Source organism: Hevea brasiliensis, chromosome 4 (assembly GCF_030052815.1).
Source record: "Hevea brasiliensis isolate MT/VB/25A 57/8 chromosome 4, ASM3005281v1, whole genome shotgun sequence".
NCBI classification, from domain to species: domain Eukaryota; kingdom Viridiplantae; phylum Streptophyta; class Magnoliopsida; order Malpighiales; family Euphorbiaceae; genus Hevea; species Hevea brasiliensis.
Genome location: NC_079496.1, coordinates 27,187,161 through 27,209,969, shown reverse-complemented (window position 1 = coordinate 27,209,969; position 22,809 = coordinate 27,187,161). Strand labels below are relative to the sequence as shown.

At 38.3% G+C, this 22,809-nt stretch overlaps 1 protein-coding gene across 1 annotated transcript; it reads right to left on the bottom strand.

Annotated features, from left to right (window-relative positions):
* Positions 1 to 10,258: 10,258 nt before the first annotated feature.
* LOC131179444 (uncharacterized) lies at positions 10,259 to 12,872 on the bottom strand. Its single transcript, XM_058146289.1, has 6 exons — positions 12,372 to 12,872; positions 12,191 to 12,307; positions 11,686 to 12,028; positions 11,452 to 11,586; positions 11,062 to 11,355; positions 10,259 to 10,374 (listed from the first exon to the last, which is right to left on the bottom strand). Exons 1-6 carry the CDS (start codon positions 12,870 to 12,872, stop codon positions 10,259 to 10,261), a joined length of 1,506 nt encoding a protein of 501 aa, XP_058002272.1.
* Positions 12,873 to 22,809: the final 9,937 nt, after the last annotated feature.

The following is a 22,809-nucleotide window of genomic DNA, read 5'->3' as shown; positions in this document are numbered from 1 at the left end:
CGGAATGAAGTTGTGCTCGGAGGGTAATGCACAGATACTAGGGCAGTGGTAATGAGGCGGAGTAAAGATGGTTTCACAGGGTAGTGCACTGGTACTGAAAATGAAAATCTCAGGATTTAGAGCTCCTTTTGATGAAATACTTCATAAAACTAGTTTCTAAAGTTTCTCAACACTTTGAAAGCTTTGAATGACAAGAAGCAAGACTGAATCAAAGTTCAAAGTCTTTCCATGATAATCACCACCTTCTCCTTCTACGGAAGGGTCAGGATCTTATCAAGGGGAGACGAAAGGCTTAGATTCAAAAGGACATAATCTGATGTCTGAGAATTAAAGAGAATCAAAATGGAGGGTCAGGATTCCATTTAGAATATTTGTCCTTTCTTCCCTTAATCCAACGGTTAAGGGTTTTGCTTTACGAAATGGATCCAAAGGCTGAGAATAAAAGGCACTAAATCTGTCATTTACTTTTGATCTAAGGGCTCTAGATCCATCCTTACAATTATAATCAACGATGTAGATCAGGATGTACAGGGCTGCTTTAACCATTTTGTCGTCTGATAGCTAGGAGTGTGTCCTTGCGAATGAGATGTGTGGTGAGGATCTGATCATACCTACAATGCTTTAACTAACTTAGATCTAATGGTGGGGGAAGCTAATTAAAGGCCATGATCGATAGTTATTCAACTCCCTGAGTTCTTTGATCTCAGGGGTCATTCCTTGCTTTTCCGATCTTTCCATTATGACCGTCCCCTTTTAGGGTCATTATTCCGATCTCTATCTCTTGCATTGGGTCCGCTCTTATTTCTCGATCCCTCTCATTTCTAATCTTTCCTCTTTATCTAACTTGTATTGATCAAAGTAATAAATTCTTTAGTTACCGATGAGTCCGCTTCGGGTTCTGTATGCAATAAATGCTGGGGCCCTATATATATACTGAGGGATTTTCCTTTACATATTCATAATTTTCTCTGGTGAACGTTCAATGTTTCGTTCTTTAGTTTTTGGCTTTTCCGACAAGAATACTTCCCATGACAACCACTTTAGTCTTTTTTCGAATGCTTTCTTTGTTCATTTTCTGAAAATGAGCAACTCAGGTGATCAGAGATTCATGAGGGTGTCATCCGATGATGGTGAGGGAACTAGACTAATTAGCTGATCAAGTTCAAAACTAACTACCGCACCGATCTCGGGTCAGCCCATCGGCATGGCTCGTAAACCGATCTCTGATAAGAGGATCGCTAATTTCAATCTTAATATCGGTGACAGCCTCTTGAAGTTCACTTGGTTCCTTACCATCCCGAGGGTTACGATTGCAGCTCGGTTTTGGTCGATGATATCAACAATGATGCTCCTCAATATCATGAGAGTCATAATCATCCCACCTGAGCTGTACATCTGCCCAGTATTTATTGTTGGCTTTCTGATCAAACACATCATTTGATTCAGCCACAAGACTAGGCTTTGACATAGGCTAGCATTCTGGGCTTCGGAGTAGTCTTAAGCTAGGTAAAATGTAGTGCTGATTTTGAGAGCTCGCCCAAATGATGTAATCTGATCTTTTGAGATCGCTTAAATGATGTAATATGATCTTTTGAGATCACCCAACTGATGTAATATGATCTTTTGAGATCACCCAAATGATGTAATCTGATCTTTTGGAAATGAAATGAAACTTTTACTTGAATGTTTTTGTTTTGTTATTGCATTGGTTATTTTTTCGATCTTTGATAAGTGTACTCGATCTGATCCCTAGATGAATCGCCATTCGCCGATCCATGGGTTTGGAAATTTGTTCAATCCGATGACCTTAGTTGACCGATCTCATTTATCCAATTTTTTTACTATGTTTCTGGAACCTTCTTGTGACGTGTCAAGGAGGCGGCCCGGTCCCACTAACCGATGCGTCACTTGGGACTTCATGAGCATTTAATGCTCAGACGGGTATAAATAGGGGAAAGGTTAGTCATTTGTTTCCTTATGTCATTTTCAGACCTTTCCTTAGCGATTTCAACACTTCTCACTTTTTAAAGTTTTCAGGCACCGATTCACACTCCGGTAAGGGTTTTGATCTTTTCTCAGTTAATTTTCCTTTTTATTTTGTGAAAATGAGTGGTACCAAGAGTCAAAGAGCTGCGAGCCTGCCTTGCGTACATATTTCGTGGACCTTGAAAGAAGGCGACACAATTAGACCAAACGGACAATCCAGTACAGCCATCATTCCAGTTACTAGTCCAGCTACCAGACCGAAGTGAGGAATGTCTTCGAGAAAGGAGAACCTGCTAGTTGATGAACTGCTATCAATCCTTAGAGAAACTGATCTCCAATCCATAAGTCAAGAATACAATCTGCGGATCGACTCTTTTGAACTGATCAGATGCCATGGCGATCTTCGAGCTGATCACTTCTTTGAAGAAGGCGATCTCATCATAGTGTACGAGGAGCAGCTGAAGTCCAAGCTCCATTTTCCCTTGGATGGATTTTACAAGGCCGTCCTAAAATTCCACTATGTCTCGATAGCTCAAGTGCATCCGAACTCCTGGCAGACTTTAGTAGCCTTTAGAGGTCTCTGTCGACCCAAGAGACTGGAGCCCACAGTTAGGGTCTTTGCCGAGCTGCATAGGCTTGCCCAAAGAAAGGATGATGAATTCTGGTTCTTTCAGGCAAAGCTGAACTGCGGGCTCTTCACCAATCTCCCTTCTTCGCTGAAGAACTGGAAGGATCGATTTTTCATCCTTAGGAGTAAGGATCGAAACGGCTTTGAGGGGATCCCAAGTAATTGGAATTATTTGGTCCCCCAAGTCCCTAAGAAGCTTACTTTAAATAAAGATGAAGATGCCATGGTGAAACAACTAAAAACTCAGTCAACCACCCATAAATATTCATGCTTAGATGCGGTCAAAGCCAAAATGAAATGGTGGATGATGTGGCTGATCTCCCATGAAGATTACGAGCTTCAGCTTTTTGACCTCAGTCCTGCTACCGGTACAATCCAGATCTCTAGTCTCTCAATCTTAGCAAACTCACTGACTTCTTCTTTATGCAGGTATGGTGGGTGGTGACGCTTCCAAAGAGAGCCACAAGTGAAAGAGGGAGGTCTCCCGAAAGGTACGAGCGATGAAAGAGGCTACTGCCACTACTACTCAGACACCTCGATGAGACTTGGTAGAAGTACCGAGCTCCCCTCCTCGACCTCAGGAGCAGCCAACCTCAGAAATAGAGGTCGTCATGTCTCCTCCTCAACAGATTGAATGTCTGCCTCTTCCGATCTTTTCCAATGTAGAAGGGGAGTCTTCTAGCCCTACTGTTAGAATGCTCTCCTGAGGAGCTCAACTCCTTATCCAATCACTAGAAAGAAACCGCTTTACCCGAGGGAATCCTGGTCTAGCCAAGGTCATGGGCGCTTCCATCTGCTTCCAAAAAGATCGAAACTGGTTAGCTGAGGAGAGTATTGACGATATTCTAACTTAGACAATGGGTTGGGCTTGGAGGCTATTGCAAACCAATACGTGATCAAAGAAAAAGCCCATGTCTTAAAGAAGGAGATTCTTAAGGCGGTCCAGGATGCATCAACTGCAAAGGCTCAGCTCTCCACTACCAACAATTACATCGTCAAACTGGAAGATCAGGTGAAGTATTGCGAAGATAACTGAGGTGGAACGAGAACTTAAAGTCTCTCGGGCTGGTCGATTCACCAATCTCGCTCGTTTTTCTGAAGAACTTCGGGCAAAGGAGGAGGAGCTCCAAACAAAGGAGGAGGAGAGCACTACAAAAGAGGCTGGGGCATATGTGAATGCCCATAACGACCTCCTGTCCGAACTAAAGAAGAGTTATCCTGAGGAGGACTTTTCCTGGATGGATAAGCTCATCCCAGCGGTCGAAGAGGATAGCAATAAGGAGCACGAGGGTGAGGAGAGAGAGAGGAATGTAACTGGGGCATAGGGCGGAGAAGACCCCCCTTGCTAATTGACTTGTATATATATATATATATATATATATTTGAAGTGAATTGAAGTCTTTTATGTTCAATTTCTTGATGAGATCGAAAAGCATCCAAATTAAATTGTCTGAGTACTTAATTGATTGAATGCAGTTGAACATTAAACCTGAGAGCGACTATTAATCAAAAGATATCAAATTACCCCAAGAGATCGAAAAAATGTTACACGCAACCATGAGATCAGATGGAGCCATGATCAAATATCAGATGGAACTTTAGAATATTAGAATTGCAAAGAACAATGACTTGAACTTTTAAGGTCGGAACCATTATTAGATTGAATAAAAACTTTAACTTCATTTTGAGGAATATCTAGGCAATTCGAGCGATAAGCTCGATCACAACATTAGTCAAATGGAATTTTGTGATATTTTAACATAGAGAGATCAGAGAACAACAGCAGGCAAGATTGGATGGTCCGGAGATCCAATATTGACTTGAACTCATTTGATAAAGACCAAGGGATCGGAAAGTAATCTAACTTGAGCGTGAGATTGATTTGTTGCAGAGACGAGCCATTGGTGAGTTCGGAAAAGCTATCTGTGATCGGGACATCGGTCGATAATGGATAATAAAGTTTCGATTTTAAAAGAACTTTGCCTTTGAAAGTCAGCCAAAATATGGTGTCTACAGCTGCCCCTCTTTACATAATTTCTATTAAAGAGAATGAAATTCTCTTGTATAGGAATCGTGTAAAGATTTAGAACCATATTTTGGGCGGTTGGGATATTAGAACCAAAGATCAATAAGAAATTAAATGATGAAAATTAAAATCAACTTAGGTATTGAACCCAGAGGTTGATGACAGGAAATTAAATGTTGAAATTAAAATCAACTTGGATCTTAAACCCAGAGGTTGATGACAGGAAATTAAATACTGAAAATTAAAATCAACTTGGATCTTGAATCCAGAGGTTGATAACAGGAAATTAAAATACTGAAAATTAAAATCAACTTGGATCTTGAATCCAAAGGTTGATGACAGGAAATTAAAATGCTGAAAATTAAAATCAACTTGGATCTTGAATCCAGAGGTCGATGACAGGAAATTAAAATGCTGAAAATTAAAATCAACTTGGATCTTGAACCCAGAGGTTGATAACAGGAAATTAAATACTGAAAATTAAAATCAACTTGGATCTTGAATCCAGAGGTTGATAACAGGAAATTAAATGCTGAAAGTTAAAATCAACTTGGATCTTGAATACAGAGGTTGATAATAGGAAAATAAATGCTGAAAGTTAAAATCAACTTAGATCTTGAATCCAGAGGTTGATAACAGGAAATTAAATGCTGAAAGTTAAAATCAACTTGGATCTAGAATCCAGAGGTTGATAATAGGAAATTAAATGCTGAAAGTTAAAATCAACTTGGATCTTAAATCCAGAGGTTGATAATAGGAAAATAAATGCTGAAAATTAAAATAAACTTAGATCTTGAACCCAGAGGTTGATAACAGGAAAATAAAATCAACTAAGAGGTTGAGGATATGAAATGTTGTGTTTGTACCTTTAATGATCACAAAGCAAACCTGACGCAAGATGTTCCTCCAATCAAAGTGTACTTAACAAGGTCCCGAAGATAGATGATTAATGGAGACGGTTAAAATGAGCCCCAAGGCTTGGCCTGCAATTCCCTCCTTTTACTCACTTTTTCAGGATGCCCTTTCGGGTTTTTCACTCCTTACTCATTTTGCAGAAAGCGCCCTTGTGGGTTTTTACCCTCTTTCACACATTTTGCTAGGAGCGCCCCTTCGGGTTTTCACTCCTACATTTTTTTTTTTTTTTTGCCATTCACTCGGCCATCATTTATCCCCTGTAAATCTCATAGCAAAGTATATGAGGTTATCAATATTCAAATCCTGATCTTATAATAAAGTTTTAACGAATTAATAGAGCATAAATCAAGGTATAAAAAAAACAGATTAGAGTGAAGGAATAATTTTATTATGGCTTAAAAACAAAGGTACAATTTCAAAGGAAAAAGGTACAAGAATAGATCTCACAAATTCCTTTTAGCTAATTTTGAACTCCCTTAATTGCCACCATTTCAAGTAATCTTCCGACGAACGTTCGTACCGTGGTGACTTATTACCTCTTCTGGTCTCAGGCCCCCTTCCTTATTTCTCCATTTTCTGGTCCTAGGAGCGCCCTTTCGGGTTTTCACCCCTTACTCATTTTATAGAAAGCGCCCTTGTGGGTTTTCGCCCTCTTTCACACATTTTGCTAGGAGCGCCATTTCGGGTTTTCACTCCTACATCATTTTTTTTAGGCATAATATCTTTTTATAGCATCTACATTCACAGGTCTTGGGAATTCTTCCCCATCCATATGATTCAAGATTAGTGCACCGCTAGAAAATGCCTTTTTAACCACATAGGGTTCCTCATAAGTTGGTGACCATTTGTCCCGAGGATCATTTTGATTTGGGGGGATCTTTTTCAAAACTAGATCTCCCGATTAGAATTCATGTGGGCGAACGTCTTTATTAAATGCTTTAGCCATTCTCCTTTGATATAACTAGCCATGACATACCGCTGTTAGTCTTCTCTCGTCTATTAAATTCAGTTGATCTAGCCTCGATTGAATCCATTCCGACTCGTCGAGTCCCGACTCTTTTAGAATTCTCAGGGAGGGAATTTCCACCTCTATAGGTAGAACAACTTCCATTCCGTAGACCAATGAATATGGAGTTGCCCCAGTCGATGTCCTTATGGAGGTCCGATAAGCATGAAAGGCGAAGGGAAGCATATCATGCCAATCTTTATAAGTGACGATTATTTTCCTAATTATTCTCTTGACATTTTTATTAGCGGCTTCTACCGCTCCGTTCATTTGGAGACGGTATGGTGATGAATTGAGATGCCGGATTTTGTACTGGTCACATAAATTTTGGATCTTTGGGCCATTCAGATTCTTAGCAATGTCGGTGACAATCTCACTAGAAAGGCCATATCGGCAGATAACATTATTCTTGAAAATTTTGAGGAATGTATTTTGCGTGATATGAGCAAATGACGTTACCTCAACCCATTTGGAAAAGAAGTCAATAGCCATCAAGATGAACCTGTGCCCATTGGATGCTTTGGGATTAATAGGACCGATTACATCGATGCCCCACATTGCAAAAGGCCAAGGTGAGACAAGATTAAAAAGCTAATGAGGTGGGACATTTATCGGATCAGTATAAATTTGACATTTATGACACTTCCGAAAGTACTCAATGCAGTCTTTTTACAAAGTAGCCCAGAAGTATCCCCGTCTCATGATTTGCTTGGCCATCATATGCCCATTAGTGTGAGTAGCGCAATTCCCCTCACGAGTTTCAAAAAGGATCATCCTTGCTTCTTTTGCATCCATGCACCTCAACAATTCGCCATTGGAACTCCTTTTGTATAAAATTTCACCACTGGGGAAGTATCCTAGTGCTAATCTCCTGATCATTCTTCTTTCATTTCTGCTTGCCCTGGGAGGGTATTCCCTAGTTTTGATATAGACCTGGATGTCATGATACCAGGGTTTACCATTTGTTTCTTCTTCGATCATGAAGCAGTACGCCGACTCACTCCTTGCTTTAATTTGTAACACATGTGTCGTCTGTCCTTCTTCCATCTGAGTCATGACAGCTAGAGTGGCTAAGGCATTAGAAAATTGGTTCTTTTCATGGTTGAGGTAAGTGACGGAAATCTCTTCGAATTTCTTAATCAATTCTAGGAGACACTTTTAATACGGGACTAGTTTTGGGTCTTTAGTTTGCCATTCCCCTTTAACTTGGTAAATGATCAAGGTCGGATCTCCATACACCTTTAATTTCTTGATCTTCATTTTGATGGCAGCTTGTAAACCTATCACACAGGCTTCATATTCTGCAACATTGTTGGTGCAGTTGAACCTTAGCTTGATAGCTATTGGGAAGTGTTTTCCATTTGGGGACATCAAAACTACTACAATCCCATTACCTAACAAATTGACTGCTCCGTCGAATACATTTCCCATATGTCATTCGGTTCTTTGTTATCACTGCTGACTTCATTAATATACTCATCGGGGAATTCGAAATCCAGGGCTTCATAATCCTGCATCGAGTTTTCTACTAGGAGATCAGCAATCACACTTCCTTTCACTGCTTTTCTGGTTATGTAGACAATGTCATATGTAGAAAGTATGACCTGCCATTTTGCTATCCTCTTTGGCATGAACAGGCTTTCAAATACATACTTGATTGGGTCCATTCCAGTTCAGTTTTCCCAGGAAACTATGCACCTCCCTTTTTGTCTTTGGGGATGGCATTTCTTGAATGGCTCGAACTTTGTCTGGATCTACTTCTATTCCCTTCTCGCTTATTATGAATCCCAATAGCTTACCAGACCTGGCGCCAAACACACACTTAGTCGGGTTCAGCTTCAGTTGATACTTCCTGGGCCTTTCGAACACCTTTCTCAACACCTGTACATGACTTTCTGCCCCTCTGGATTTGATGATCATATCATCCACTTACACTTCTACTTCTTTGTGCATCATGTCATGGAATAATGTGATCATGGCGCGTTGGTAGGTAGCTCCGGCATTCTTTAATCCAAAGGGCATCACTAGATAGCAAAATACCCCCCACTAGGTGATAAAAGCAGTTTTGTCTTTGTCCTCCTCATCCATGGGGATTTGGTTATACCCCGATGCCCCGTCGATACATGAACATCTTCCCAGCCCTACAGCATTTTCTATCAGCACATCTATGTGTGGGAGAGGAAAATCATCCTTCAAGCTTGCCTTATTGAGATCCCTGTAATCAACACATGCCCTTACTGTTCCATCCTTCTTCATTATAGGGACAACATTAGCTATCCACTAAGGGTATTTCACCACTTCTAGGAATCTACATCATACTACTTTTTGACTTCATCCCTAACTTTGAGCAGCGTGTCGAGGTTCATTCTTCTCAACTTCTATTTTACTGAAATCGTCTCAGGAATCATAGGGATTTTATGCATTACTATCTGAGGATCCAATCCTCTCATGTCATCATAGCTCCACAAGAATACATCAATGAATTCCTTGAGCAAACTGACCATACTCTATAATTCTCCGTTATTCACGACCTTAAGTTCCCTCTTCATTTCCACAGTCCCTAGATTTATGGTGTGCATTTTATCCCCACAAGGCACCAGGGAAGGTTTATCTCTTTCGCCCTATTCTTCTACAGACTCTTCTTCGGAATCACTCGAACCAATGGCAGTTATGGGAGTTTCAAAGTTAACATATGGAGTTTCAGAGTCAATTGAATTATTAAGTCTGGATTGGTCAATGGTTTTGGAGAAATGAAAGTGGGGTATATTAAAAAAAATGGATTTTAATGGCGAAAGGAAAAGAAAATTGAACACAAAATGCGCTATTAATTTATTAATACTTCTATCATAAAAAAAGGGTCCATTTACAGCATTACACTTGTCACCATGGCCAGAATGATAAAGTGTTGATAACAAAATGTAGTTTACTCGAGATTAAGCACAGGGATATCTTCTGCTTCCCAATTATCAAGCTCTTGTCCTTCAGTGATTGGTGAAATCAGCTCCTCGAACATGGAGTCTAGCTGTATGACATCGATGGATGGTTCTAAAGGAGACTCTTCACTTTCTTATAGATTCTCGATGATTGGTTTGGTGAAAACATTTGTGATTTTTAGGACAACTTTCACTTTCCCGAATGTTCTGCTAAACCTTTTAGCCCTGAGCATATTCCTCATCCAGAATCTTCCATCCACTAAAGCATCTTCTTCATATCCCAAGCCAAAGCGACTGATCTTCTGAATAGTCGGTACAAGTTTGATAATCCCCTGTAATGCGATGCCTAATCCCTTACCTTTTTCATAGCCACTCTTCAACATCACCTTTGCAACCATTGTCGCAGCTCCTTCATCCTTTGGAGTAGTTCCTTGTAACTCTAGCGCTTGGAAAGAACTTTCCAAGGATCTTTCGGTTATTTCTACATAAGGAACCGATTGAGGCTTAGTGACTAGCATGGCTTCCTCCCCTCTTACTGTGATGATTTTGCCGCTCATGATGTATTTGATCCTCTGATGCAAAGTTAAAGGTATCGCATTTGTCGAATGGATCCAGGGTCTCCCCAACAACATGGTGTATGCTGGCTCAATATCCATTACTTGGAATGTAATGTTAAAAGTGCATGCCCCGATCTGAAGCGGTAAATCGATGTCCCCTAGTACCTCTCTCTTTGTACCGTCAAAGGCTCTTACTACCATGGCATTTTAGCGCACAGCTGATGGATCAACAGATAGTTTTGCCAAAGTGGCATTAGGTAAGTCATTGAGGGCAGATCCATTATCAATCAGAACTTTAGCGATTATACATCCCTTACACTTGACTGTCACATGCAGAGCTTTAGTATGCTTCAAGCCAGCCGAGTCTACTTCATCTTCCGAGAAAGTGACAAAATTGGATGCCTGAATTTGCCCAACTATTTTCTCAAATTGCCCCGGTGTGATATCGGGGATCACAAAGGCTTGGTCCAAAACTTTTTGCAAGGCATGGTGATGCACTTCCGAGCTCAAAATCAATGACAACAAGGATATTCGAGCCGGTGTCTTTCCTAATTGCTTGATGATGTCATATTCACTTTGTTTCATGATCTGTAGCAGCAGTTCCTCTTCTTCTTTTTTTTTCACTAGGTTCCCCTTTCTCAACCCTTACAGCCCCTTCCTCCATATTTTTTTGTGGCTCTCCCATTTTTACTTTCCCCTTCTTCTTTTCTACTTCATCATTTCTGTAACATCTCCCACTCCTGGTTATAAATTCTACTTCCTGATCTTGTGGGAGCGAGTTACTAGTTATGACAGGTTTTGGGTTTGGTTGGGGAGTAGTATTGTTGGAGGGTCCTGTATAGGTCATCTTGAAATGCTCATGTGGGGTGAAGCATGGCTTAGGAGAGGTGATGGGTTGAGTGTAGGTATGGTTGAGGGTAGGAATTGAAGTGCTGCTGGATGCGTTCTGAGTAAACACTTGGAGATTGTAATTCCAAGGCATTGTATGGGTATTAGTGACTGGGAGTTACGGATGATCGTTATTGGTGGTACTAGTGGTGTTGGTGTGTTAGGAGTAGAATAGACTATTCTTGGATTGGGGGTAGAGGCATCTCGGCCAAACCTGGCTGTGTTCACTTCATCCTTTATCCCCGACCTCCGCTGATATCTCAAAATTCTGAGTGATAGCATTCTCTGAACTTCCTGCCTAAATTCATCACAGTTGTGCAACTCATGATTGGCCGCTCCTCCGTGGTAGGGGCATCCTGAATTATGTTGATTACTTCCCGACCCGGATCCCTGAGGGCATAGATATCCCTCTCTTGCTGCAATTACAAAAATCTCCTTGAAATGCAGAATCAGCTGATTTACCTCCAAGATTGATCTTTCATCCCAAGGTTATATCACATTCATGCCATTGCCTGTACCATGATTAGGTAATGGGTTTGAAGTGACGTTGGGAAGAGAGCCATTTTCCTCAATTTTTAACCATTCGTTTCTAATCAGGGCCTGTACTCTTCCCCGAAGAGCTCCACAATTATCGGTTGAATGACCCACTGCCCCACCATGATATTCACATCCGGCATTAGCATCATACCACCTAGGATATGGTGGCTAAACCAGGTCAAGGGGGATGGGCACTATCTGATTTATACCCAATAGGTATCGGTAGATTTCACTGAGCGGAAGGGGAAGAGGTAGATCAGGATTCCTTGGTGGTCTTGGGTTGGTTTGAGGAGCAGGTGGTCTTAACTGAATAGGTTGAGCAGGCAATTTGGGTTGGTAAGCAGCCTGAGGTGGATATTGTGGGCGAGGGTGAGGATAATTTGGAAAAGGGGGCAGAACATTTGCTATTATTGGACCCTGAATTGGAGGGTATGGTCGAAAGTTATTTTGAGGGAGTGGTGGTTGAGCTTGTCTGGTGATAGAGTGTACATCACCTTCCTTCTTTTTCCTAAAACTAGTAGTTTTCTTTGCGAGGTTTTCTCCAGTCAATTCCTGCAACCTTCATCACCTGAGATTAGCTTCAATTCTTTCACCGGCCTGGATAATGTCAGAAAAGCTATTGGACGTATTTCCGATCATTAAATTGAAATACGGGGCCTTTAGGGTTTCGATGAATAGAGAGTAAAGCTCATTATCAGTAATTGGAGGATATACCTCAGCTGCCTTCTCTCTCCATCTCTGTGCATATTCCTTAAAGCTTTCCTTCTCCTTCTGCACTAGATTTTGAAGGTCTCTTGGTGTCGGGGTAACATTGCAATTGAATTTGTATTGCTTGAGCAAAGCATCAGCCAAATCTTTCCAGGAGAGTAGTTTTCTCCTATCCAGCTGTATGCACCATCGTAAATGCCCCAAAGAGGCTTTCATGAAAGAAATGGACTAGAAGTCTGTCATCTTTTGTGAGGCCGGACATTTTGGCTATGTAAGTGGCCAAATGGATGCGGGGATCTGAATTTCTGGTATATTTATCAAAGTCTGGGACTTTAAACTTAGGTGGTACCACTACATCCGGTACCAATCTCAGTGAAGATACATCAACTGAGCCATACATGTTCAGACCTTCTATCGCTCTTAGTCTTTCCTCTAGAGCAGACAAATTCTCATTTTCTTTTTCCTTATTTTCACCCCCTGCTACATAAGCCATGCCTTTGGTTGGGAAATTAGTTACATGGTAAATTGAAGGGATTGGTATGGAAGGGTGAAATTCGGCGTTTGAGACAGCCGGATGATAAGAAATGGGTAAGTCATTATTTGGGAATGTTGGACTGATAGTGATTGTCGGATCAGGAATAGGGGCTTGAAAGGTAAAAGAGGTTGAAGCTTGATGGGAATCAACCATCATTGCGAGTGGGGGAATTACTAGTAGATTTGATTCTGGTGTAGGTCGAATGTTTTCTTTACTCTGGGACATCTGCCTCATTAGTTTCATCAACTCTGAGACTTGGTCTCTCAATTTCGAAACTTGTCCTTATAGGTTCTGCACTTGTTCTTGATCTTCCATTATCTTCTTTGCTCGGGACCTTGTTAAGTACACTCTTTTTGGTTAAACTGCTTGCTTGATCGGGTTTGCTTTGTTTGGAGCAATGTTGATTTCCTGTGGAAAGTTTTTTATTAGTTTTAAATTCTGTTATAGTTAAAGATCCTAACTAGACAAAGGATACAGTGGTAGATGATCGCCGAAATGGAGTCTGCAGAAGGCGAATTGTGTTAACTTTATCATGGCATCACTCGATAGTCCAACAGTGAATTACGGGATCGTATGCATGTCTATGATGCTTGTTTATATGACGCATTTGTCTTTCCATATAACCCTAACGAGGATAGTTCCTACGGGAGTTACACTATTCATTCATATTTTGCTAAACATGGTTCAAACAATTCATTAACAATCTATTCATACATAGCATTCTTTGCTATTGCCTAGGTTCAGGAAGACTCTTTAAAATACAATGACATCTTTTGAGGTACTCATAGAGTCTTTCTTCTTGTCTAGTAGGATTAAATGTCTTCAAGGTGTACTCAGATTCTGGTAGTAGTTCTTTTTTCTGTTATGCTATCATTCTTTCTAACTAGTCAATATTTTCTCTCAGCTCTTGATGAAGGGTTGCTTGCCTTTCTTTTTCTTTCCTTTCTTTGGCACATTCTTTCAAAATGTCATTAATAAGTTATGCCTGCTCCTTCAATTCAAGCTTCTTCTTTTTGTTTTCCTGTTTCTATTCTTCCATAAGTAGTTCCTGATATTCTAGTTTCTCCTGTAATTTGCCATTATGGACTCCTGCCTCTCTCACTGCACTTTGAAGCGAGGTCTTTTCTTTCTCCCACTGTATTTCCTGTCCCTCAAATTCTGCTTTTCCTACTATCACTTCTTCCCTGAGCCTTTTTACCTCATTTTTCAGGAGTTTCTGTTGGTCTTCCAACTGCCTTATACGTTCTTGCAATTGCTAGTTCTCGGTGCTCGAATTCTATAGAGAGCTGACCAACTTGGCACTAACTTCTTCTGAAAGAACTTCTCAATGAGGCGTTCTTCCCTTAGGCTCTGCTAGTTCGAAAACTTGATATCCCTGGTCTCTGCTTGTTCTCCATCTGAGATAATCTTTCATGGTGCTTGGCTCTTTAGGCGACTGTTCAATCATGGTGACCTTTTCCCAGGATTTGCAAAATGCTTTCAGTTCTTCCTCTCTGCCGAGTTCATGATAGAAATGAGCTTGATGAAACCCTTCAACATTGGGCATGAACTGGGTTGAATCGAATTGTCTCATTACCAAAGCTGGGATGTAACTTGTGCACCCGGTCAGTCCTATCAAAAGTACTAAGTGTCTCATTATCCCCATAGTCCATAACTTCCTCCAGCAATAGTTGTGACTGTTGAAGCTTAGAATCTGCTCTTGCCATTGTAGTTCATTCTTTGGACTTATTGCCAATTTAGCCATCTTTTCGATGAGAGGCTAGTCAGGGTACCAGGTTAATCCCTTAGTTTCCAAAGGACAAATGTGGTTGAGGATCCAAAGATGTAGTAATTGGGAACAACAATTGATGGTTCCCTTACCCTATTGTCAGCAATACATTAGATTCAAAAAGGTCTCTGCTAGGATGGCAAGTATTGGATTGACATTTTGCTTCTCTACCACCCAAAACAACTCCGTGACGCTGTAAGTTATAACTCCCAAAGGCCCAGGAAACAAGATCAGGTTGTAAATTCCCAAAGCTAGTGCCAACGAAGCTTGTTCCCATTGCTTGCTCTGAATATATAGATCCAAATGCTTTTTGATGTAAGTCTAATACCACCCATGTGTGCTTCCCTTAACGGTTTCCTTTGCCTTTGCTTCCTCTATAGAGATTCCAAGTATATACGAGAACCGTTTCCAGGTCTGCCTATGCTCGAGGTGTATATAAATCTGATTCTGTGCCACATAAGGGATTTCTAGCAGCGCCTGATATTTCTCTATAGTGGGAATTGTATCAATATTGTTGAAGGAGAACACCATATACCTGGGATTCCAAGTTGATAGCATGGCTTTTAATGCATGAACTTGTACTCTGACCCATATCAAAGTTGCAATCCTCCCATACTTTTTCTTAAACTTTACTTTGACATGATCGGGAAGTGATTTCCAACTGCTGAATAAATCCTTAAGACCAGTCATTCTAACCTCAACCTTACTTGGATCCAATGGAGGTAATGAGCCAATGTCTACCCCTATGTCATCAATCTGTAAGGACTTTGAACAATGAATTAGTTTGGACCATTGTCTAGCATTTTGTTCCTGCCTTGAAACTCCTTCAGTTGACTGACTCGAGGATGCCATTTTAAAGTTTCTGTTTATCCTTTACAGACTCCAGTTTACAATACCTGTAGAGAGTAGGTCAGCAGAATAAACTTAGCTAATTTTGAATTAAGGTGATGATATCTTTACACCTATCAAGGTAGGAAGGTGTACAGATTATCTTATCAACATAATTCAAAATTATCTTTAAATTACATAAGAAAATTAAAAAGTAAACGAGGGAGTGGAGTAAGAGCAATTATGTCCCTTTTGTCCTACGAATAGGGAGAGTCCTAATACCGGGTAAGTACTATCTAATTGGATAGTTCTATCTTACGAGGTAGTTTGCAATGGCTTTCAGCTAATGTGATAGTTTAGGTCGAGTTCTAAAAGCTCAAAGGTTCCCAAATTGTCCCTATTGTATACAGCAAGGCCTCATTCCACCACCATAATACTAACGGGAGAATTCCACGGGTATCACAGTAGATGGACCAAGTTCCAATCTAAGCAGAAGCCTTCACAGATACTAACGGGGTAAAACCCACGGGTGCCACTACATGACTCCCTCCTATTTCCTAAAAGGGTAAGAAAGCCCGGGTATAAGGCTGAAGTGTGTGAGGACATCGTGTAAGTAATCAGTGTGTGAAGGGACATATTTACCTCTTCCCTGTACGGGGGGAGTTTTAGACAAAGATTGCTGTAATAAATAAGATAATCAAAATAAGCAAAATGGTTAGAGAGAATAACAATAATCAATATATTAAGACTTTTGACTTTTGTAAGTTAAGCCCCTTAATTACGGTTTTACATGAACATAAAATTAAATTTGCTTTTGAACCTCTAAACTAGGGTTAAGGTGATAAATCCCCAGTGGAGTCACCAAGCTGTTGCAAGGGTTCTGATATTTTCTCGATTAATTTTCCTTTTTATTTTATGAAAATGAGTGGTACCAAGGGTCAGAGAGCTGCGAGCCCGCCTTTCGTCCATATTTCGTGGACCTCGGAAGAAGGCAACGTGATTAGACCAAGCGGACGATCTACCATAGCCATCATTCCGCTTACTGGTCTGGCTACCAGACCGAAGCGAAGAATGTCTTTGAGAAAGGAGAACCTGCCAGTTGATGAACTACCATCAGTCCTTAGAGAAACTGATCTCCAATCCATAAGTCAAGAATACAATCTGCGGATCGACTCTTTTGAACTTATCAAATGCCATGGTGATCTTTGGGTCGATCACTTCTTTGAAGAAGGCGATCTCATCATAGTGTACGAGGAGCAGCTGAAGTTTGGGCTCCATTTTCCCTTGGATGGATTTTACAAGGCCGTCCTAAAATTTCACCATGTCTCGGTAGCTCAAGTACATCCGAACTCTTGGCGAACTTTAGTAGCCTTCAGAGGTCTCTGCCAAGCCAAAAGACTGGAGCCCATGGTTAGGGTCTTTGCCGAGTTGCATAGGCTTACCGAAAGAAAAGATGATGAATTCTGGTTCTTTCAGGCAAAGTCGAACTGCAGGCTTTTCACCGATCTCCTTTCTTTGCTGAAGAACTAGAAGGATCGATTTTTCATCCTTAGGAGCAAGGATTGAAATGACTTTGAGGAGATCCCACGTAATTGGAATTATTTGGTCCCCCAAGTCCCTAAGAAGCTTATTTTAAAATAAAGACGAAGATGCCATGGTGAAAGAATTAAAAACTTAGGCAGCCACCCATAAATATTCGTGCTTAGATGCGATCATGACCGAACTGAAATGGTGGATGATGCGGTTGATCTCCCATGAAGATTACGAGCTTCAGCTTTCTGACCTCAGTCCTGCTACCGGTATAATCCAGATCTCTAGTCTCTCAATCTTAGCAAACTCACTGACTTCTTCTTTATACAGGTATGGCGAGTGGTAACGCTTCCAAAGAGAGCCACAAGCGAAAGAGGGAGGTCTCCCGAAAGGTATGAGTGATGAAAAAGGCCACTGCCACTGCTGTTCAGACACTTCGACGAGACTTGGTAGAAGTTTCGAGCTCCCCTCCTCGACCTCAGGAGTAGCCAACCTCCGAAGTAGTGGTCATCGTCTCTCCACCTCAGCAGATTGAATGTCTGCCTCCTCTGATCTCTTCCAATGTAGAAGGGGAGTCTTCTGGCCCTACTGTTAGAAAGCTCTCCCAAGGAGCTCAACTTTTTATCGAATCGCTGGAAAGAAACTGCTCTACCCAAGGGAATCCTGGTCTAGCCAAGGTCATGGGCGCTTCCATCTACTTCCAAGAAGATCGAAACCGGTTGGCTGAGGAGAGTATTGATGATAGTCTAACTCAGACAATGAGTTTGGGCTTGGAGGCTATTGCAAACCAACACGTAATCAGAGAAAAAGCCCACGTCTTAAGGAAAGAGATTCTTAAGGCGGTCTAGGATGCATCAACTACAAAGGCTCAGCTCTCCACTGCCAATGATTACATTGTCAAACTGGAAGATCGGGTGAAGTATTATGAAGAGAGGATAACTGAAGTAGAGCGAGAACTTAAAGTCTCTCAGACTGGTCGATCTGCCGATCTCGCTCGTTTTTCTGAGGAACTTCGAGCAAAGTAGGAGGAGCTCTAAGCAAAGGAGGAGGAGAGCACTACAAAAGAGGCTGGGGCATATGTGAACGCCCATAACGACCTCCTATCCGAACTAAAGAAGCGTTATCCTGAGGATGACTTTTCTTGGATGGATAAGCTCATCCCAGCAGCCGAAAAGGACAGCGATGAGGAGCACAAGGGTGAGGACAGAGAGGGGAATGTAACTGGGGCGCAGGGCAAAGAAGACCCCCTTGCTAATTGACTTGTATATATTTTTTGTTTTTAAAGTAAATTGAAGTCTTTTGTGTTCAATTTTTTGATGAGATCGGAAAGCATCCAAACCAAATTGTCTGAGTACTTAATTGATTAAATGCAGTTGAACATTAAACCTGAGAGCGACATTAATCAAAAGATATTAAATTACTCCAAGAGATCGGAAAAATGTTACACGCGAACATGAGATCAGACAGAGCCATGATCAAATATCGAATGGAACTTTAGAATATTAGAATTGCAAAGATTTGACACTGACTTGAACTTTTAAGGTTAAAACCATTATTAGACCGGATAAAAACCTTAACTTCATTTTGAGGAATATCTGGGCAATTCGAGCGAGAAGCCCGATCACAACATTAGTCAAATGGAATTTTGTGATATTTGTACATAGAGAGATCGGAGAACAACAGCAGGCAAGATTGGATGGTCCGGAGATCCAATATTGACTCGAACTCATCTGATAAAGACCAAGGGATCGGAAAGTAATCTAACTTGAGTGTGAGATCGATTTGTTCTAGAGATGAGCCATTGGTGAGTTCGAAAAAGCTACCTGTGATCGGGACATCTGTCGAGAACGGATAATAAAGTTTCGATTTTAAAAGAACCTTGCCTTCGAAGGTCGGCCAAAATATGGTGTCTACAATTCCCATAGTTACACTTCTAATAAAACTGTTTTTGTATAAAATTGGGGAGATCGAGAAATAATCCTTTCCTTGGTAGCCTCGACATTTTTATTAAAAAATTACATGTTCTAATAATTGGTTCGTGGGATGGTCCTTCCTAGAACCACGAACCTTATAGTGAGACCTGATGGAGAGTCTTTCTCAAGGTCCTCATACTTATATTGCTAAGGGGAGACTCCTCCCTTCAGTTCGGTTTAGTCAACTGAAATACCATTATTAAGAAATATCAGATAAGTTAATAGGAAATGATATAGGTAAAGATTTTATGGATAATTATACCGATAATGAGACCTTCGTTCATTAACTGAGAGTCCTCATTAATGAAGAGAATTCTCTAGGTTTTAATTAACATATCCCTTTTAAATTAGAGTCCTAATTAAAAGGAATGAAAATCTATACCCATATCATTTCTTGTATACCCATTACATACACCGCACCCTTAGTTATCAGAATGCCAATGATGAGATACATAATATGTGAGCCGAGAGTCCTCCTTACTCATTATGAGTCTTTAGAGACCAAATAACACCTCTTTGAAATTAGAGTCCTAATTCAAGGAGAGAGGAATTTAACAAATACATAACTAATTAAATAAATACAACATCAATTCACTGTAGGGTCATTCCATATACTTGTGTTCCTGGGAAACGCAAGATGGGAAACCCAAGTTCCTTTTATCAATAACAGGGACCAACATCGTAATTCTAAAGCAAAAAATTATCGATCTTAAATTATGAAGAGCACATTGTTAAATCTGCTTATCCCATTTGAGGGACAAGGTGGGGTGCCTAACACCTTCCCCACCCATGCATGGACCCCAAACCTAGAATCTTTATTTTAGAAGTGGTTTTTATAAACTTTTTTTACAAATAGTTTTCTTTAATTTTCCTTAAAATTAAAGTGGCGACTCCTCACTTTTTTCACTTTGTTGAGAATCGTCTGGCGACTGCAAACCTTTGCGACACATCAAGATAATGTGGTGTCTCCCTGGGCAAGGGTAATGATATTTTTCTATTTTGACAACATAAGGTATACTTTTGCTTAGATAAATTTTAAACACATTCCTCTTTCCAGTATAAAGCACCACAATGTGTACAAACAGAGGACCTATCTCTAAAATAAATATATTCTTCGTTATTAGCTAGAACTCCAAAAGGATTTGATTCAATGGGCAAATTTTCAGTTTGTGATTGAGAGATGCTTGAAGATCCTTGAAGAAGCAGGTGATGGTTATTTGTAAATCAAAGAAGGTTGCATATCTTTTAGACTTCCCAGACTATACGTTATCATTAATAATGTAGCAATAATAAAATATATTGTAGCTTCTTCCTTCCAGCTGTTGTAGCTGTATTTCATATAGAATTATTAATTATTTATCACAATATTTAAAATAAATTAAAATATAAAAAAGAATATGGGAAAGAAAAATGTGCACCAATGAATAAGTCATCACAATCATTGTCATTTTATAATTTTCCAAATTCAAAAAACACGTAGACAATATAAAGAAAATTAGGATATTTATGCTGATCAAGTAATACTTGTAATGAATATAAATTGGGATATTCAAATTTAAAAATGCTACCAACCTGTTGTTGTGTTGCAAAAAGATTTGCTAAATGTTTATAGACGAACATACTATCTTTACCAGAATCCTATATTAGATCGCATAGAATAAAAAAAAATAATTGTCAATATATAATGAACTTATTTATCAAAATTTGGAGAAAAATTTGGTGTTGAAAAAAAATGAAAATACAAAATTTACACAAATTGAATGTGTTATATACCTGAAAATTTTAATATGCTTTGTCAATGGATATCGAGTTAGCATTTAAAATATAAAAATAACAAAAGGAAATATTTATTAGTTTTAAAAAAAAAAGAATCCTTGTGAATATGAAGAAAAATCAATATAATTTTTATAATTTCGAAAAAAAAGGTTATTTTTTTTATTATGTAATTGTAAGCAAATTTGTAAAATGATGTAAATTCATTATCCATATTATCTATAAATCCACGATTATATTTGATAATATGATATAAAAAAAAATTTTAGTGACAATATGCTTTGTCAGTGGATGTCGCGCTAGCATCTCAAACATAAAAATAACAAAAGAAAAAATTGGTTAGTTGAAAAAGTAAGATAAAAAATAATTCTTGTGAATATAAAGAAAAATCAATATAATTTTTATAATTCAAAAAAAAAGGTTAATTTTTTTTATTATATAATTGTAAGCAAAATTATGAAATGATGTAAATTCACTATCCATATTATCTCTAAATCAAAAAATATATTTGACAATATGATATTAAAAAAAAAATCCATTTAACATGCTTTATATATTTAGCTTGTAATCAAGCAAATATTATAGATAAGAAGCATTTATATTATTTATCTTTAAAAAATTTATTATTTAATAAAGTGTTTTTTCATTAATTCTAATCATAATTTCAAAATCTTATATCAAATTGAGATTGAGAAATTAATATAAATATATATATTTAAAAAAAATTTTAAAAAATAATTTTAACAGATTGTTTAATAATTTTAGAAATCCTTACTTAAAATATATTAAATATAATTTTAAATTAATTTTTAATAATGTTTGGTTAATATTTTAAAATTATTTTTTAGATATAGTTTAATTCAAACAGTTTTAAACTATAAAATTAAAAATATATCAATATTAAAATTTGCTTGAAGATGTTTATACAATAAGCATGAGATATTACTAAAACATTTCACATTAAAAAAATAAAAACAATGTTTAAAAAAAAGCATGGATTGAATATTGAGCTTAATGACCCAAACCCCATAGCTAATAAACTTTTTTTTCTAATAATAATAATAATAATAATAATAATAATAATAATAATAATAATAATAAAAAGTTGGGCTTTTGACAAAGACTAACTTGTGGGACATCGAAAGGGATTGGATTCATGAGTCCTCCTTTTCGTTGGTTCAAAACTTCCCATATTAAAATTCAAAATTTTCCCTATTTTTTAAATTTTATTTTATTCTTCCTTTTATATATAAATAAAATTACTTACTTCATAATCATACCTAATGTTATATGTTAACGTCAACATCTTCTTGAATTTTTATATGTTAAATAATATGCCCTCAAATATATATTATTTCTATTTCCTATATTTTACTTCTCTTGATATAATAATAATCATAATAATTAATATTTTCAATTTATTTTTTGTAAAAGGAAAATGCATAAATTATCTTATAAAATGAAATTGAGCTCATCCCTAAAATAAATTTATATTAAATAATCATTGAAGCTAAAAAATATCAATATTTCTAAATAACTTATCCCTTCTACCTCATAGGAGGAAAAAAAATTGGATATAATCTCATCAAACACATATTAGAAGAATCTCAATCTCAATTTGGACATTAAAATGATTCCGCAATAAATCCCAATGCTAAAGAAAGGCAAAACTAATTAAGAGACATTTAAACAACCAAGAAATGCCATGTGAATTCCTCCATGAACAAATTCTTCCTCAATAATCAATATCAATCTTAGGTTTCAAAATCACCTTGACATTAATAACCAAATTGAAAAAGACATGAGCTTTTCATAAACCAATAAAACAACTTTAGAACAAATTCACCTAGTATTTTTCCCCTCCATTCAATCATTTTAAGAAACATTTGAAATCTATATTATGATACTAAAGAATAAAAAATATCTCTCTAAAAAAAATTTAAATGAGAGATAAATTAAAATATAAATAATGGGCTATTAATTTACTTGATGATAAATAAAGAAAGCTAAGAAAAAAAGTGAGGAAAAATACCTTAATCGGAGCTATGATGATGAAAGAGAGCCTAAAGAATTCTTTCTTTCTCTTTTTCCCTAACACTTTCTTTCTTTTTTCCCAGCACTTTCTTTCTAATAAAAGGTAGAAGAAGGCTCCATTTTCAATAATAATGAAGGAAGAAGAGTGTAGAACGGGTTGAAAGAAAATTGTAGAAAGATTGGC